This window comes from Pleurodeles waltl, chromosome 3_1 (assembly GCF_031143425.1).
Source record: "Pleurodeles waltl isolate 20211129_DDA chromosome 3_1, aPleWal1.hap1.20221129, whole genome shotgun sequence".
NCBI classification, from domain to species: domain Eukaryota; kingdom Metazoa; phylum Chordata; class Amphibia; order Caudata; family Salamandridae; genus Pleurodeles; species Pleurodeles waltl.
In genome coordinates, this window is record NC_090440.1 from 1,039,222,696 (window position 1) to 1,039,240,067 (window position 17,372).

General features: G+C 46.0%; 1 protein-coding gene across 1 annotated transcript in view; it reads left to right on the plus strand.

Annotated features, from left to right (window-relative positions):
- SCTR (secretin receptor) overlaps nucleotides 1–17,372 on the plus strand; it is a 372,442-nt gene that overhangs the window by 340,144 nt on the left and 14,926 nt on the right. The window contains exons 9-11 of the mRNA XM_069224326.1: nucleotides 1,389–1,458; nucleotides 4,971–5,062; nucleotides 8,445–8,583. Of these exons, the coding sequence (XP_069080427.1) occupies nucleotides 1,389–1,458; nucleotides 4,971–5,062; nucleotides 8,445–8,583 (301 nt within the window). The remainder of the gene's footprint in view (nucleotides 1–1,388; nucleotides 1,459–4,970; nucleotides 5,063–8,444; nucleotides 8,584–17,372) is intronic.

Sequence of the window (17,372 nt, forward strand, 5' to 3'; positions counted from 1 at the left end):
TATATTTTATAGATGTTTTAATCATTCACAAATTAACTACATCAACCATTTTGTCTTCTGTTTTGATGTACAGTACTTATCTTAATATTATCCTTTTACAATGTTGCTACTTTGATGGATTTGATTATCTAAATAAAGAACTTTTAAACTTGAAACTTGAAACAAGTTCTCAGTTTAATAACAAGCAGTAAATTTTTTCACGTTAGCAAATATATGCATTTCATTATGACTGGGCAACTCAACATATGGCAATTGTGATGATGTCAAATAAACACAATGTACAGTAACATTTTGATTGAGCCAAATGCATCTTATAAGACAAGTATATGATATTGGCGTTTTTCCGTTCTCTGCAGGTCATTGAATATTTGAGGAATCAAATCTAATTTGTAACAAAATGAAGCCACAAGTTTTTGATGTGCAGGACTCCGAATATTAGAAGTCAGATAACACAAAGTCATATTTGAAATTCTAAGGGCTTGATTTTGAAGTTTGGCAGATGAGTTACTCCATCACACACATGGCAGGAATCCATCTTATTACAAAGGCATTATATCCTTAGACTGGACAGGGTATCTGTCCCGTTCATGATGGAGTACATGACTCCAAACTCTAAATCAGTCCTCTAAAGTCTACACCAAGCAACCACAATGTGTTTTGATATAATATAGAATTCCTCTGATACTTCCATATTAAGTTCAAGTTCAGTCTTATTGCAGATTATCAGACCATCAGTGTTGTGAATGGTCATCAGAAATTCAACATGTCAGGAAAAAATCTAAATCAAATCAGGAACAAGTGACAAACATAAAAACAAGAGCCAGGAACCATTTTCAGCTGTACCTTGTTATCTATGTCTTGTGTTTTCGATTGATGTAAACAGAGCTGAAGCTTTTCTTTGCTCCTTTCACATTGACTGATCTCAAATCCTCACTGGAAGATAAAATTAATCAGGGGTGTAGCTTGGTCAGTATGATTGGTGGTGGGGGGGAGGACTGCTAAGGCAACCTGTGCATTGTGAGGCCGTAAAAACATTTTTTCTTTAGGCCAGTGTTTATTAATTTTTTTATATTATCAAGAGCCCGACAGGTCCTCAAAAACAACGTTTTGTAAAAACCACAACAAAACAAGCATTGACAAGGCCATAAAACTAAAGCCTAGCATCCAAAGTCAGACTTATTGACCTTTTGACCTTGCCACTGTTTTTTCAATTTTGAATGTCAAAAATATGGGGCTATGTTATTACTAAATAAAACACTCTTATTTAGTATGTGCATGATGTTAAAATGAATGTTGTATTATTATGTTGACATGGGAGTGAAAATCCAAATAGACAGCTTGTAAACTGAACTGAAGTACTTAAATAAGCATGCGTTTTTTTTCTGCAGGTGCTGGGACATAAATGATGATGCAAGTATTTGGTGGATCATCAGAGGCCCTGTATTAATGTCTATTTTTGTAAGTCATCATAATTCATTTAGAAAATGAAAATACTAACTGCTTTATTCCTCTGCTTGTTCGTCTACAGCAGTGGTTCTTAGCCTAGGGTCCAAGGACACCTCAAAATCCGCAACACCAACTCAGGGGTCTGTGACTACTTGAAAAATAAAATACTATTAGCAGAAGATGATCCATGGGAGTGGCTCAAGTCCGTGAAACAGCGTCTATTATAGGAGGATCGATGGCCTCACCTGAAGCACTGATATGCCCTGACAAAAAGAGAGCATGCATTAGGAGCAAAAAAGACAGAGTCACATGCTAGAATCTAGCATATCACTTCATCTTTTAGAATGAAACCAAATCTTGGAAAACGCCAACCTTCTCCTTAAAATTTGAGTTAGATTTTTTAATTTGTGAATTAAGTAAAAACACTTACTGTTTTATGTATATGTTTGATATATAGCTGTTTATGTGTTTTCTATATTGTTTTGAGTTAAACAGACCAGGGCCCTCGGCTTCCAGGACTGATTCAGTGGAGGTCCACAATAGTCAAAATGTTTAGAATTACTTATCTACAATTGAAGATTTATAATCCTCATTTTCGTCACAGTTTGTAGCTTACCCCTTGTCAATCTGTGAATATAAAAGAATATTGTGCTAATTCTCTTTCTTCTGATTCTTATATCGCAGGCACATATTTTTTGTTTTAACTATTCTCAAAAGAAACGTCTTGTAAACATGATGGGATCTAGAATGTTTAAATGCATGAATCGAAGTGGACCAAACCTGTAGAAAATATTTTTGCTATGTAGGACTGTGAATTGTTTTGTAACTTTACATAGCAGGTTGTTAATACATTGGTAACTCGCTTTAATTCACATTCGTCTGTATTTTTTTCTCATGTATAATATTTGTAGGCCAACATAGGACCACGTCACCAGTCTTGAACATATCATTTCTTCCTGGCAATAGGCTACATATCTATGGGGCAGTCTACTGATTGAGTTTCAGCCTTCCAGATTCTCACCCAAGCTGGGGTGAAAGGTCAAGTTGGTTCACCTCAACATGCCACTCATGCCCCTGTTCAGGGTAATGGAAACCCTAAATATCCTTCTGTTAGAGGTAATCATTCTAACATGTGAATGAAATGGATACTGATATTAAGATCGGAAGAATATAGCTTATCTTATGGCCTTCAAAAAACAACGTTTCAAATTGACTCTTTCTGTTGAGCTTTGGATCTGAATGGTTCATGGCCCTCTCCATAAACTGTTGCACTGTAAACAGTAGGTGTCACCCACTCATTATATACAGAGTCCACTAACCAGATAACTCTCCCATCACTCGTTGTCTTTCTGCTTGACTTTGGCCATCTATGGTGCTCCTCTGCCTTTTGGCTAGGTTCATGGTAAAGAAATACCATACATATTCAGTTCCTCCAGTGAATACTCCCAAGGTTGTGGAACCTTGGAGTACAGGCACTGACCAGTATAGAAAGAAAGGTCTAGGGCACAGCCTCTGTGTTTCTCCTGCAAGGGCGTGGTAAAAGCTTGGAGAAGCCTCTTTATTTAATTGTTTAACTGACCTCCACATTTGCCTGTAAAATTACATTTTGACATCTATATAGCCCCATTCGCTGCACTCATCTCATCTTACAGTCTCAGAATTCATGCTTGCGCAGACGATACCAAACTCATCATTCGTCTTGATGGATATCTTGACCATCTTAACAGCCAGCTTATACCCACCTGCTTTTTTATGGTGACATTTATCAGGAAAATGGCTCATTTGCTTCTTTGCTATTCCAGGTAAACCCTGCTCCAAGCCCTCATCATTTTAAACTGGATTATTGTAACTCTTTGTTTATAGGACTTCGCAGCTTTCTGCTACATACATTGCAGCAAATTGTACAGTGTCATGTCTCATTCTGGGTTTTATAAAGAGAGCTCTTCACTCAGTGGTGGCCCGTAATTTTAGGAGGGAGGTGGGTGGACGGGAAACGCACTCACAATCATTAATTCACACACGCACGCACACACATCCATTCACAACACTCCTCAACATTCAAACATACACGCACGCACCAAACGTTCATTTAAAAAACACACACACTTACCTTCAGCTCAGAGGTCCCAGGTGGGTTGGGACTGCTGCCTTCCCTCTCTGGCTGACCTTAGGTCAGCCAATGAGGGAAGGCAGCAGTCCCAACTTTGTCACAGAGTGGGATGGGGTCACTGAGACTTCTGACCCATCCACACTCTGTGATGAGGTGTCACTGATTGACACTCACCCTGGGCGCTTCAGAGTTTAAACCTGAAGCGCCCAGGTTGAAGTCAATGGTTGACGCTTCCCCTCATCACGAGGGGAAGGGCCTTGAGGCACCTTTGCTGAGCTGAGGAGGTCACACCCAGAGGAGCTGTGACCTCTTCAGCCCAGCAAAGTTCAGTTCAGGCAGCCAGGAGTTGGCACAAGTCACACGTCTCGCTTCTGGCTGCCTGATCTGAACATGAAGAGTGTCTGTCAGGCTGACCTTTGCTCAGCCTGACAGACACTCTTCATGAGGGGCAAAAGGTGGGGGATCGTGGCCCCTCCGCCCTAAAGGACAGGCCGTAGCTGCTTTTAAAAACACTTTGCCTTTGCCACAGGTCTCTGCATAGTCATCTGAAGAGGCAGGACATCCTGTTTCTGGGGTATTTGCGCTCTTTATGAAAACATAAATGAACGAGTCAATCAATTCAGAGACCTATAGCAACTGACACCATTTCATTGACATTGGGTCACCAAAATGCTAGCAGGTACAGAAATTATTTCTGCACCCTTTGACTATATAAAGACATGGTAGGATTGGCATGTTGTCCCACCCTCAGCCCATCAACAGTGGTAATTTTGCAGATGAAAGGCTCATGGAAGGGAAGTACAGAAGTAACACACTTTGGCAAAGCCCAATCATCTTCCTTTAAAAAAAAACATTTGGGTAAATATTAAAGTGTAGCTTAGTGAGTGCTTTGTTAGAATGTCTTTGCATCGTCATCTACTTAAGGGTTTTTGATGAAAGAGAATCTCCAAACAGTATGGTGAAAGGTTGAGGCAGTATGTCACATAACAATAAGATAAGGGAGTGGTAGGAACTATCAGGAAGTAGATACCATGGGAAATGGAGATGCAACAAACATACTAGGATCAGGTCTGGGGATTCAGATGTTCTGTAGGCCCTTGTGAGACCCAACTGCCATCACCAATCATTGTCTGATGCACTTTAACACCGGGTGTAGTGAAGAAAGTGCCAGAGGAATGAAAGGGCAAGCCAAGAACTAAAGCTGCCATATTTCACTGCACTATGCAGAGTCCTTCTGTCATCCCTTTAAGTGTTAAAATGAAATTTACATACAGTGCATGGTGACCACCATGGAAAGCCAACGAACTTCACAGCTTAGGACAGCTATTTAGCATGATCAAGACAATAATGAGTTTTAGGAAGAAAATGTTCTACATTATTGTTGTAGTTTTTAATTTACCTTTATTTTTTTCAGATCAATTTTATCTTGTTTGTGAGAATAGTAAGAATATTGATGAAAAAGCTCAGAACCTCGGAAGTTTGGGGAAGCAATGCAGGCCAGTACAAGTAAGTGATATATAAATGGGGATGCTTACTGGTGTGAGTACTGTATATCAGATAAGTCAATCTGAATCATGCCTCAGTTCAGGTTCCTGACATGATCACGTAATTTAAGAGTTTGCGGAGTGCCAGCATGCGTTACAGATTCAGCAGGGATTCATATAACATAGTGTCTCTGTCCATCTGCTAACATATCATGGTGGAGTTGTGGTGACAGATAAAATTATGAGTGCCAGATTCATTACACTGTTTGCCTTTGTGAGGATAGCATACAGTTATGAGTGGCTTCTTTCCTGTATGAACACTTATTTTTTGCAATTAACAAAAGTCATTTTGCACTTATATAATGATTTACTCACACTTAGGTTTCTTTGTGAGTAATCTCCTGTGAGTGGTAAATGGAAATTTTACAGTAGAAATGCCATGGTAGTTTGTGAACACGCACTGAGACGAACACATTTGTGGGTGTTCCCAAGCTCGTTTCCTTACGTTACAAATACTATGCCCGAAAAGCTGTGACTAGGGCAACAGAATAGGAAATGTTTCTGAGATGTGTGGCAAATGGGTAGGTTAACATTTCGGGAATGGGGAAGTAGAAACATCACATCACCATGACACACAAGCCCGAGCCAAATACAGGGGGTGAGAGAGAAGACATTCATTATGTACAAGACCTGAAGACAATGGCCAAAAGGGACTAGTGATTTCTCTGAACGTTCTTGAGACTATTCTCCCTGAAAACTATATCTACTGTAGTTCCTCGTTCCTTGCTGCAGAAGAGGTCCATGGATGACCCCAAACAACATCCGTAGAAGCATGATTTAGTCATCTGCCTGCTAGGAGAACCAGGATCTCAGACTTTGTCACAGATGGCCAAGAGTGAATGCCGAAGAGCTGCCTCTGCTTGCAGAGAGTGGGACAAGAAATATTACTTTGAGAATATCCTGACAAAAAATCTGCCTTTACTCTTGTCTCTCTCCATCCCGAACAGACCATAAATGACAGTAAAGATCCATTCTTCAAGGCACAGTAGTTCATATAACTACATCATTTGAATCATAAACCACCTTAACCATTAACTTGGCTTTTTAGCAACTGCTGCTTTAATGGTAATTATTGCTGCTGTTACCTGCCAACACAGAGGAAGCCCGAGTCCACACTGGTGACCGAAGCAAATTAGACTACTGGGAAGACCTACACACAGAGCTAGTGAAAAGACAAACCTAGTTCATTAGGTGCAAAACAGAGAAATACTAGGTATAGGGGAACAAAAATGGCATGTGAGGAAAGCATGCCATCTATTCTCATCTCTGGCTTCACATATTGCAGAAGGCCACTTTTAAAATACTAAGCATAACATGTAAAGAACTCTGAGATACAAGCCCCTTGTACCTCAAGAATGCTGTTGCCTACTACATCATTTAGGGCCCCCTAATATAAAAGACAATACAGCTTTATCAGGTCTTTCAGATGGTGCCATATTGCAAATTCTAAGCACTGAAATGTCAATAGATCAGGCAGCTGCATTTATAGAACATCAAACATCCAAAAGGTGATGGAAGGATTGCTTGCAATGAATCTAACCACTGGCCCTCGCTCTGGGTAGCATTTCAAACGTAATCCTTTGCCCACAATGCCTCCTCAGTAAGGGCCCAGCCATACGATACCCACGTCTGGGCACACCCTTGCCTCTTAAGGCAGTGGCATGGTGGACAAAAGAACGATGGGTTGGAATGCTACCCCAAGCATTGCCATTAATTAGACTTATCCTATCACCTTTTGTGTGTTGATTTAAAGTTCGAAGTGGCCAAGGGTATTCACAGATGTGGGCCTCTTGCTCGCTGTGCCAGTGGAACTAAGCTACACCCGACTGAAGAGCCCCAATCAGGGTGAATCTGGTTTTGCTGTGCTTGTGTTCCAGTTCAGAGTGCAACTGACTTGGCAGTTTGGACTGGATGGTTCCAACTGGAGCATGGCAAGCATGATTTTCATATGGCTGGGGCTAATCTGAGGTGGCATGGTGGGCAAAGAACATTGGGTTGAAATGTTTACCCTGAGCGATTGCCAGTGGTTATACTTTTTGCAAGCATCGTCCCATCACCTTTTGTGTGTTTGGTGTATTTATGAAACACCACAGCAGAAAGAGCTGCTTCCTAACAAACAATTGAACCATAACTTCTACAAAGGCATGAAGAGAAGCCTCCTCTTACATACAGCCATATCTTGCATACAATTCTGTAGTTAGTTACATGTGTAAAGTCAGAATCGTGCTGTTTCAACATCATCGCTGGCGCCTCTTTGTATACAGTGCTTAATTTGCAAATAAAAACGTTTCGATGCACAAAGCTCTCCTCTGAAACAGGCTGCTGCAATTAAATGTGCAAACATGGAATACCGAGGCAGCGTAATCCTGAAGCCATCTCGGGCCTCTTCAATCCATTTAAAGCCACTCCCTGCCCATTCAGCTCACTCTTGCAGCATTCTGCATTCTCAATTTGTGAAATGTTTCAGTTTTTCTCTACCTTCGTCTTTCCCATATGTGTCTTTTGCTCGCAGTAAATGCTTGAGGCAGAAAAAAAGTGCCGGCCCTCAAAAATAAGTGCTAGTGCCCCGCACTGGAAACCACCGGCTAAAATTAAGCACTGTTTGTATACCGTTGTCACAATACAATAATCCATATCCAGGACCTAGTGACTCAAAATGGAAACCCAAGTGTTTGGTTTTCAGTTTTTTGTTCAATGTCTATTTTTATTTTTTTGATGTTATCATATGATTATGTCTGTCAAAGATAAACTTAAGATGTTGTTTTTACACATTTGTTTATAGACGTACATGGCATTTGGACATTCTTTTATTTGTAAAAACGCTCAGATTATATTTTTATGTGTTATTGAAGTTGTTTTATATTTATGCATATCTGTAGAGTTTCATTGGCAGAACCTCCCTACCACCGCAGAGAGGCAAAAGCGACACAGGCATTGTCCTTTCCAGGGTCTAGCCATGGAGACACAGCCTTCTCCTGCGAGAGCTCAAGGCACTGGAACAAAGACATCTACTTGTATTACAAATGCACCAAAGAGGATGTTTTTTTTTCAATTTGTGAGGATCACTTAATTTGTATCTATAAATATTTGTCAACTCGAAGCAGTCATTAGCTTGTAGCATTGAAGCTGGCATGATGACGAATAACACTTTAACTAGTAGTAGTACGACCTGTGCTAACACTGTAAATCTAAATTAATTGCATTTCCCTCATAGAGTTTTATTTGCTAATTTTCCTTAAAGCCTCACAATGAGGGGGTTATTAAAGGGAGGATTTGTTTTCAGGAAGACTTGAAAGGTCATATAATAATTATTCACAACACTTCTTCCTCTTTGTATTTTACAGAAGACTTGCAAAGTCTACTCTTCTACTGATCCCTCTCTTTGGAGTCCACTACATTATTTTTGTTTTTTTCCCGGAAGATGTGAGCAGTGACACCTCACAAATTTGCCTCTCTTTCGAACTAGCACTTGGATCATTTCAGGTAGTGATTTTACACAAGCTTACACCTTGGACAGCATGTTGCAGTAAATATGTTTTTCTTGTTTACTAAAATGAACCACAATACCATTGAGTTACTTTCTTTGCATCTTTTTAACAAGTGACACTGTGGCTAAATGATTACTTTTCAGGTGAAATTATGCTTCTTGAAGACATAAAACTACAATTTGTCCAACAAACTGAGGTGCATATTTATACTCTGTTTGCGCCGAATTTGCATACATTTTTTTAAGCAAATTCAGGGCAAACCTAACTCCATAATTATGTTTTGATGTTAGACACGTCTAACGTCAAAAATAGGAGTTTGCACCATTTTCTTTACTGCGTGCACCTACCTTGTGTCAATGAGAGGCAAGGTAGGTGTTTCCATCTAAAAAATGGTGCCATCCCCATAGCCCTATATTTATCCCCCCATGCTAAAATGACGCACAGGTGGTAGGAGGGGCTAAATAACTGTGCAAAGCTTGCTTTGCACCATTATTTAATGTCTGGCTCAAACCAGGCATTAGGGGACGTGTGGACCTATTTCTATGGTTAAGCACCATGGAATGGGTCCACAGGTGCCCTCCCGAAGCTCCAGGAACACCCCCACCAGAGGGACACCGGAGGATGGGGTGTGGTGGTTGTCAGTAATCCATTCAGAGGGCCACAACGCAAGCCGGCGGTACCAAAGCCCAACCTTCGGGGTTCAGGGTTTTTGCTTCTCATGTCCAAGGATTCTGATCAAGTAGGCCAAGTAACCCTTCTGCACTTGACTCTCAGTGGTAGCGTGGGTCGAGCAGGTATCCACAGGCGGCTAAACACAGGTTCACAACTCAGTATATGTTTAATAGCAGCAATAGATGATTGTTTAGTAAAATACTTGCTTTTATTAAAAAAGGCATTTTTATATTTCAACACAAAGTAAAATACAGCATTCAACAACAATACACATACTGGCCGGAGCTCAGGGCTCTAGTGTTTCAATAGGTGGTTCCTGAGTCTCACTCCCTCTCACTAGTGGTAGTGGTTATTCCCCACTCACTATATGAAATATTCAGGTTAAGTCCTACTAATAGTCCGAGTTTCAGGAGTCCTACTCCGACTCTCAAGCACTATATGACAGTCATGTTAGCCCAGGGCTTTTTAGCCTGTCATCCAGTCTTATTCACACCAGCAGAACCTGCATGGCTGGAGTCACTATGAGCTCCACCCTCTCAGGTGCAAGGGATAAAGCAGCTGTCTTTGGTGAGTGTCACACATGCAGCTCTACGAGGGCAGCAGTTGACTGTCCTCAAGTTCTTCACATGTAGGCCTGCAGGGAAAGCAGCCGGGTGTCCTCGATGCTCCTCCTATGCTGGTAAGGTGGTTGGATCCTTTCCACAGGTGACGAGGGATAAAATTCAACATTCATTCCTGGTGCAGTCCCTCAGTTGGGATTCATGCCTGCCTGAGTAACCATGGCAGACTCTTCCTTTTGACCACGATCTTTGTCTTTTTTCTGGTGCCCCCACCTGGCATACAGGGTCACCGTCCTCACTCAGTACATGGGTTATGACCCGATCGGTATAGCAGCAGTCTTCTTCACGGTGGCCCAACCTGATTTACAGGGTCACCAACTTCACTCCACACATATGCTATGGCCCAGTTTGCAAGACAGTAATCTTCATAGTAGCCCTACCTGGCATATGGGGTCATAAACCTCACTCTGCATATCGGCTATGGCCCCATCAGTGTGGCAGTAACCTTGATGGCGGCCCCACTTGGCATACAGGGATGCAGATTTCCCTCTGCACACGGCCTATGACCTGATCTTTGCAGAAGCCGCCTCCTCCCCAGAGATACAATAGTCAGGATCTCTCACTGTCCCTCTCTCCCTCCAGCTGTCTGCATTTCCTCACAGGGCACACAGGTCTTGACAAGCATTCATGCACTGGTGTTCGAGGCTCCAGGGGCACGAGATCTTGGATTTTCTGTGTAATGTCCTCTGACCTAGCTGGGAGATTGGCAGGCTTTAGCCACCAGCTCTGGTCACAGGCAGAATTATTGGATTAATTTTAGTTTTTTAAAGTTACAGTTCCCAGACTTTAAATCCAGGTTACTTAAACAGGTCCAGTCAAACCATCCTCGGCTACCAGAATTTGAAGTCACACTCCCTCTCCTTTTCTTGTGCTCTGGGTGAACCAGGAGCAGTATTAATCCCTTATCAGCATTTGATATTCCTTGCTAGAACTGTTTCTCTGTAAAGTGCTCTAAACGGCAATTTTGATTTAGACACGTAGAACCCATTTGTTACTATAAAAATGATAAAGAGGGTTTAAACCTTAAAGGTTTATTTTCAGATTGTAATTCATACAGATATCAAGTCATATAGTCAAAATCAATTAACCAATAAATCAGAGTGCCAAGCTCAGTTAGAATACAGACTCAATCAAAGACCTTAGCAAAATTCAGGTCAGGCCATATTTATATATATTTATTTTAAAATGTATTTTTTATTTATTTTTGGGGACTAGCCAACACCTGTGGTCATAACTTTTTAATTGGGTGTGCGATTACCTTTTGTGGTTTGAATTTTTTCACTATATTTTGCCTTATACTCTTTCTTTCACAATTCGCCTGTTAGATCGAGCGGTGTAATGCCTGCCTGATTGCTATTGCTGGCGATTACCAGTCTAGTAGCTGGCAAGAGTATTTCAGTGGGGCCATGGTGAGTCCGCGCAGCAGACAGTACATTCACCGCTTTTGACTAGCCAGGGCCTGTGGGCATAACTATTTAATTGGGTGTGTGATTAACTTTGGGGATTTTATTTTTGCGCTGCATTTTGACTTATACCCTCTCTTTCTCAACTCGCCTGTTAGACCGAGCAGTAAAATGCCTGCCTGATTGCTATTCTAGTTGCAGGCAAGAGAATTTCTGTGGGGCTATGGCACGTACGCGCAATGGACGCACACAGTAGGCGCACTGCTGGTGCTCCGAAGGCAAGCCTATCTTTACCCGTCTGCACCTGGATGGCGCCAGGGGCCAGGACCCCTGTCAGTTTTATGCCTGCTCCTATCTGTTATACCACAGGGGTTCTTAGGCATTTGGCCCTAACCATTTTGGAGGACTGTCAAGCTCCCCTTCTTATAGCCCATCTCCTGATACCAAGTCTGATTTAGCGTCTTAGGTGGTCATTACAACCCTGGCGGACGGTGTTAAAGCGGCGGTAAGACCGCCAACAGGCCGGTGGTAAAAAATTTGGAATTACGACCGTGGCGGAAACCGCCAACAAAGACAGCCACTTTAACACTCCGACCGCCACGGCGGTACAAACAAACAGCGCGGCGGTCACTGCAAACAGACAGGCGGGAGACAATGTACCGCCCACACTATTATGACAGGCCAACCCGCCACCTTTTCCGGGGCAGATTCACCGCGGATAAAAACACGTCGGAAACAGGAATCCCGAAGGAAAAACGCTCACCTCTACACACCCCACGAGGAACGAGGACGCCATGGATCCGGAACTCCAAATTCTACCTGCAATATTCTTCCTGCTCCTCTACCAGGAGCACGAACGCCGGCGGCGAAGACCACGGTGAGTACTGCACCTACGACACAGGGGAAGGGAGGGAAAAAACAGGGACATACACACGCAACACCCCCACCCTCACCCACTACAACACACACACTAATGCATATCAATACATCACAGTTACACCCCCCAAACCCCTGGAAGAATGCAAAGACAATAGAAAATGAGTGTAACCATTGTAATATATTTTTTTTAAAGTAGGCAGAAACATATATATACACCATGTACAAAATATATACCAAGCATAGTAGTCCAGGTAGTGCTCTAATAAAGTCTGTGGAACACTGGGACCACACGGTATGGGCGAGGCCCACACAAGATCCCCGACCATGACAGAGAGAACACTGCAGGGGCATCAGAGAGCAACTAAACAGGCACCTCAGGGGGAGGGAAGGGGGGCACCTCAGCCGCTTGAGTGCACAATGCCAAATCCACGAGGGGGCCACATGCCCACTGTTACATCCTGGGGAGTGCAAAGCCACAGTCTCTCAAGTCTCTACAGTGGGTGGCTTGCCCACTGTTCCATCCTGGGGAGTGCAAAGCCACAGTCTCACAAGTCTCTACAGTGGGTGGGTTGCCCACTGTTCAATCCTGGGGAGTGCAAAGCCACAGTCTCACAAGTCACTACAGTGGGTGGTTTGCCCACTGTTCAATCCTGGGGAGTGCAAAGCCACAGTCTCACAAGTCTCTATAGTGGGTGGTTTGCCCACTGTTCAATCCTGGGAAGTGAAAAGCCACAGTCTCACAAGTCTCTACAGTGGGTGGTTTGCCCACTGTTCCATCCTGGGGAGTGCAAAGCCACAGTCTCACAAGTCTCTACAGTGGGTGGGTTGCCCACTGTTCAATCCTGGGGAGTGCAAAGCCACTGTCTCACAAGTCTCTACAGTGGGTGGGTTGCCCACTGCTTTATCCTGGGGAGTGCAAAGCCACAGTCTCTCAAGTGGATGACAGTCTCCACTGCTTCTGGAGGGGGACTGGTGCCCAGAGTGCTTCATCCTGCTAAGGACAGAGGTAGTGGATGACAGTCTCCACTGGTTCTGGAGGGGGCTTTGTGCCCAGAGTGCTTCATCCTGCCAAGGATTGGGTGAGTGGATGACAGTCTCCACTGGTTCTAGAGGGGGCTTTGTGCCCCAGAATGCTTCCTCCTGCCAAGGATTGGGTGAGTGGATGACAGTCTCCACTGGTTCTGGAGGGGGCTTTGTGCCCAGAGTGCATCATTCACCCCGTGGCGGACTCAGTTGCGTCAGTGCCCTTCCCGCTCATGGGCCAGCGGTGCTTGAGACAGCGGTGCCCTGTTCAGCGGTGTTTGAGATCGCAGTGCCCTGTTCAGCTGTGTTTGAGATGGCAGTGCCCTGTTCAGCGGTGCCTGAGACGGCGGTGCCCTGTTCAGCGGTGCTTGAGACGGCGGTGCCCTGTTCGGCGGTGCCTGAGATGGCAGTGCCCTGTTCAGCTGTGCCTGAGACAGCGGTGCCCTGTTCAGTGGTGCTTGAGATGGCGGTGCCCTGTTCAGCGGTGCCTGAGACGGCGGTGCCCTGTTCAGCGGTGCTTGAGATGGTGGTGCCCTGTTCAGCGGTGCTTGAGATGGTGGTGCCCTGTTCAGCAGTGCTTGAGATGGCGGTGCCCTGTGCAGCGGTGCTTGAGATGGCGGTGCCCTGTTCAGCGGTGCTTGAGGCGGCGGTCTCCATTGCAGGGACTCAGCTGCTGGCGGTCCTTCATGGCCCAGCGGGGCTTTTGCTGGCGGTCCTTCATGGCCTAGCAGGGCTTGTGCTGGCGGTCCTTCATGGCCCAGCGGGGCTTGTGCTGGCGGTGGCCTCCTGGGCAGGTGGGTTGGTGCTTGCGGGCCCCTCCTGGGCAGCTGGGCTTGTGCTGGCGGTCCTGTCCTGGGCAGCTGGGCTGGTGCTGGCGGTCCTGTCCTGGGCAGCTGGGCTGGTGCTGGCGGTCCTGTCCTGGGCAGCTGGGCTTGTGCTGGCGGTCCTGTCCTAGGCAGCTGGGCTTGTGCTGGCGGTCCTGTCCTGGGCAGCTGGGCTTGTACTGGCGGTCCTGTCCTGGGCAGCTGGGCTGGTGCTGGCCTCCTGGGCAGCGGGGATGATGGCGGTCTTCTCCGCCGTGCTGCTCTTCCCAGACTTGCCGGGTTTATTGTGGCCCTTCCCACCTTGGAAGGTGTCACAGCTGACTCCACACTCCCACCGGGACCCCTGGGAGCGGCTTTGGTGGCTGGATGCTTCCCCCTCTCCCACCGGGCACTGGCCAACTTCTGATGCTTCACAGGAGGGGGACTGTCTGTGCTGTGGCTCCGTGCCACACTGGCTGCCCTGGTGGAGGGGGGTCATGGTGCAACGGGCACCCCTCCCACATTGGGAGGCCATCCCCAGCTGAGCCTCCGCCGTCTTCTTGCTCCAGCGGCGAATGTCCTCCCATCTTTACCGTCAGTGGGTGCTCCGTCTGTGGTAGACCCCCAGGGTCTGGACGTCCTTGGCGATGGCACGCCAAATATGTTTTTTCTGGTGGGCGCTGACCTACATAAAATGTACAGGGGGAAAGTAAGTAATTACCAACTGCACCGTCAAAGTGATTGGCCCCCATCCCTACCCTTGCCATGTGGCACATGCATACACCGTTGTTTCATGCACGCCGCACTCTCCCCCCTTCCTTCTTACATCCAGCCCTCACCACACAGGCATAGCCCATACAACATGCTCCCTGTGTACTTACCTGTTTGTCTGGAGGACCATAGAGTAGCATGTACTGGGGGAGTACCCCATCCACGAGTTTCTTCAACTCCTCCGATGTGAAGGCAGGGGCCCTTTCCCCAGACACTCGAGCCATTGTCTCTTCCAGACCGAGGTCACAGCAGCACTTGCAGTGTAGGTCCTCTCCTGTCGAAGATCAGGTATAGAGTGATTAAACAGATAGAAAATGGCGGTCACGTCCGCGCCGGCGTACATCGTCATTGGCTCCTGGGACCCATAGGGTCCAATGTTAACCAATGCAGCATTGCGCCGTGGTCTTCAACTGCCTACCGCGACGGTGTACAACACCAGCGCAGTTACCTCACATCCCATTGTCCCACTTTAGAGGTCAGGCAGCCGCCATTTCAGGGGCCCACATGGCTTCATTTTCAACTGCGTCACACATACCTAGGCCTAGACTCAACACACATACAGGCCACCTTTGGTGTATGAATGGTGTTCTGTGTAAACTGTGGGTACGTACCTCTGAGTTGTTTGACTCTGTGCTCATTGTTGTCCTTCATAGGCACCGTCCGCTGGGGCATGTGAGGAGATGGCGGCATCCTCCGGTGTACCGACCGTTGGTGGACCTGTCGACAATGGAGGAGCGACATGTGATTAGCACATACAGGCTTCACTGTGCCACAATCCAGGAACTGTTTACCCAGTTGGAGCCAGACCTGATGTCAGCAATCCGCCATCCCACAGGGATCCCCCCTCAAGTGCAGGTGCTGTCAGTGCTCCATTTCCTTGCAAGTGGGTCTTTTCAAACAACAGTGGCCATAGCATCAGGGATGTTCCAGCCTATGTTTTCCACCGTATTGTCCAGAGTGTTGTCTGCCCTTCTGAAACACATGCGGAGCTACATCGTTTTCCCTCAGGTGGAGGATTTGCCTACAGTGAAAGGTGATTTCTATGCCCTGGGACACATCCCCAACATCATAGGTGCCATTGATGGGACCCATGTGGCTTTGGTACCCCCCCACAGGAGTGAACAGGTGTACAGAAACCGGAAGAGTTATCATTCAATGAATGTACAGATGGTATGTTTGGCAGACCAGTACATCTCCCATGTGAATGCCATGTTCCCTGGCTCAGTGCATGTCGCCTACATCCTGTGGAATAGCAGCATCCCTTATGTGATGGGTCAACTCCAGAGGCACTGTGTATGGCTATTAGGTGAGCACCTGGAAGCATGACAGTGGGAATGGTTGTCTGGGGATATCCCTACAGGTTAGTGCGTGTCTAACAGTTGTCCCTCGCCATTTGCAGGTGACTCTGGTTACCCCAACCTGTCATGGCTACTGACCCCAGTGAGGAATCCCAGGACAAGGGCAGAGGAACGCTACGATGAGGCCCATGGGCGAACTAGGAGGGTGATCGAGCAGACCTTAGGCCTCCTGAAGGCCAGGTTCCGGTGCCTCCATATGACAGGTGGATCCCTATTCTACTCACCAAAGAAGGTGTGCCAGATCATCGTGGCCTGCTGTATGCTTTACAACTTGGCTTTGCGACGACAGGTGCCTTTTCTGCAGGAGGATGGTCCAGATGGCGGTGTTGTTGCAACTGTGGAGCCTGTGGACAGTGAAGACGAGGAAGCAGAGGAAGAAGACATGAACAACAGGGACTCAGTGATCCAGCAATATTTCCAGTGAGACACAGGTAAGAGTACAGACCTGCCTAGTACATGTACTTTAACACTACTACTTCTCTACTGTCTGTCGTTTTCACCCAGTGTATGGTCACTGAGTTGTCACTTTCCCTTACGATTTCACAGATGTGGGTCCCACTGTGTGACATCTGCTTAGATTCCTCATGGACTAGAGCCGTGTGACATAGGTATGTTGACATTACTATTGAAAGAGCATTTTGTCACTGTAATTGCTAATACACTATTTCGAAATCACAGACAGACTCCAGATTGTTTTGTGCTTTAGGTGTGTTTATTTAAGTGCTCAATATTGGAGGGGGTAGCAAAATGGTGAGGGGTGATGGCGGAGGAATGTCCATGGCAGAGTCCAGTCTATTAGTCTCACAGGTGCATTTCCCATATGGGCATAGGAAGTGGAGCTGGGGCAGTTTAAGTATGGACAGGGTGACAAAGTGGGACAGTAGGATGACAATCAGGATGGTCTCATTTCTTGGCGGGGGTCTTTGCATCATGCTCTGTCTTGTTCCTGGATCTCAGGGACCGTTTGTGGGGTGGTTCTCCCTCTGCAGGGGGTGGGGTGCTGGTGTGGTGGTCCTGTGGCGGGGCGTCCTGTCCACTAGCGCCGGCAGAGGTGGTGGGCAGTTCATCGTCCATGCTAGTGTCAGGGGCCCCTTATAGTGCCACAGTGTCCCTCCTGGTGTTCACAAGTTCCTTCAGCACCCCTACAATGGTGCCCAGGGTGGAGCTGATGGTTCTGAGTTGCTCCCTGAAGCCCATATACCGTTCCTCCTGCAGGCGCTGGGTCTCCTGAAACTTAGCGAGTACCGTTGCCATC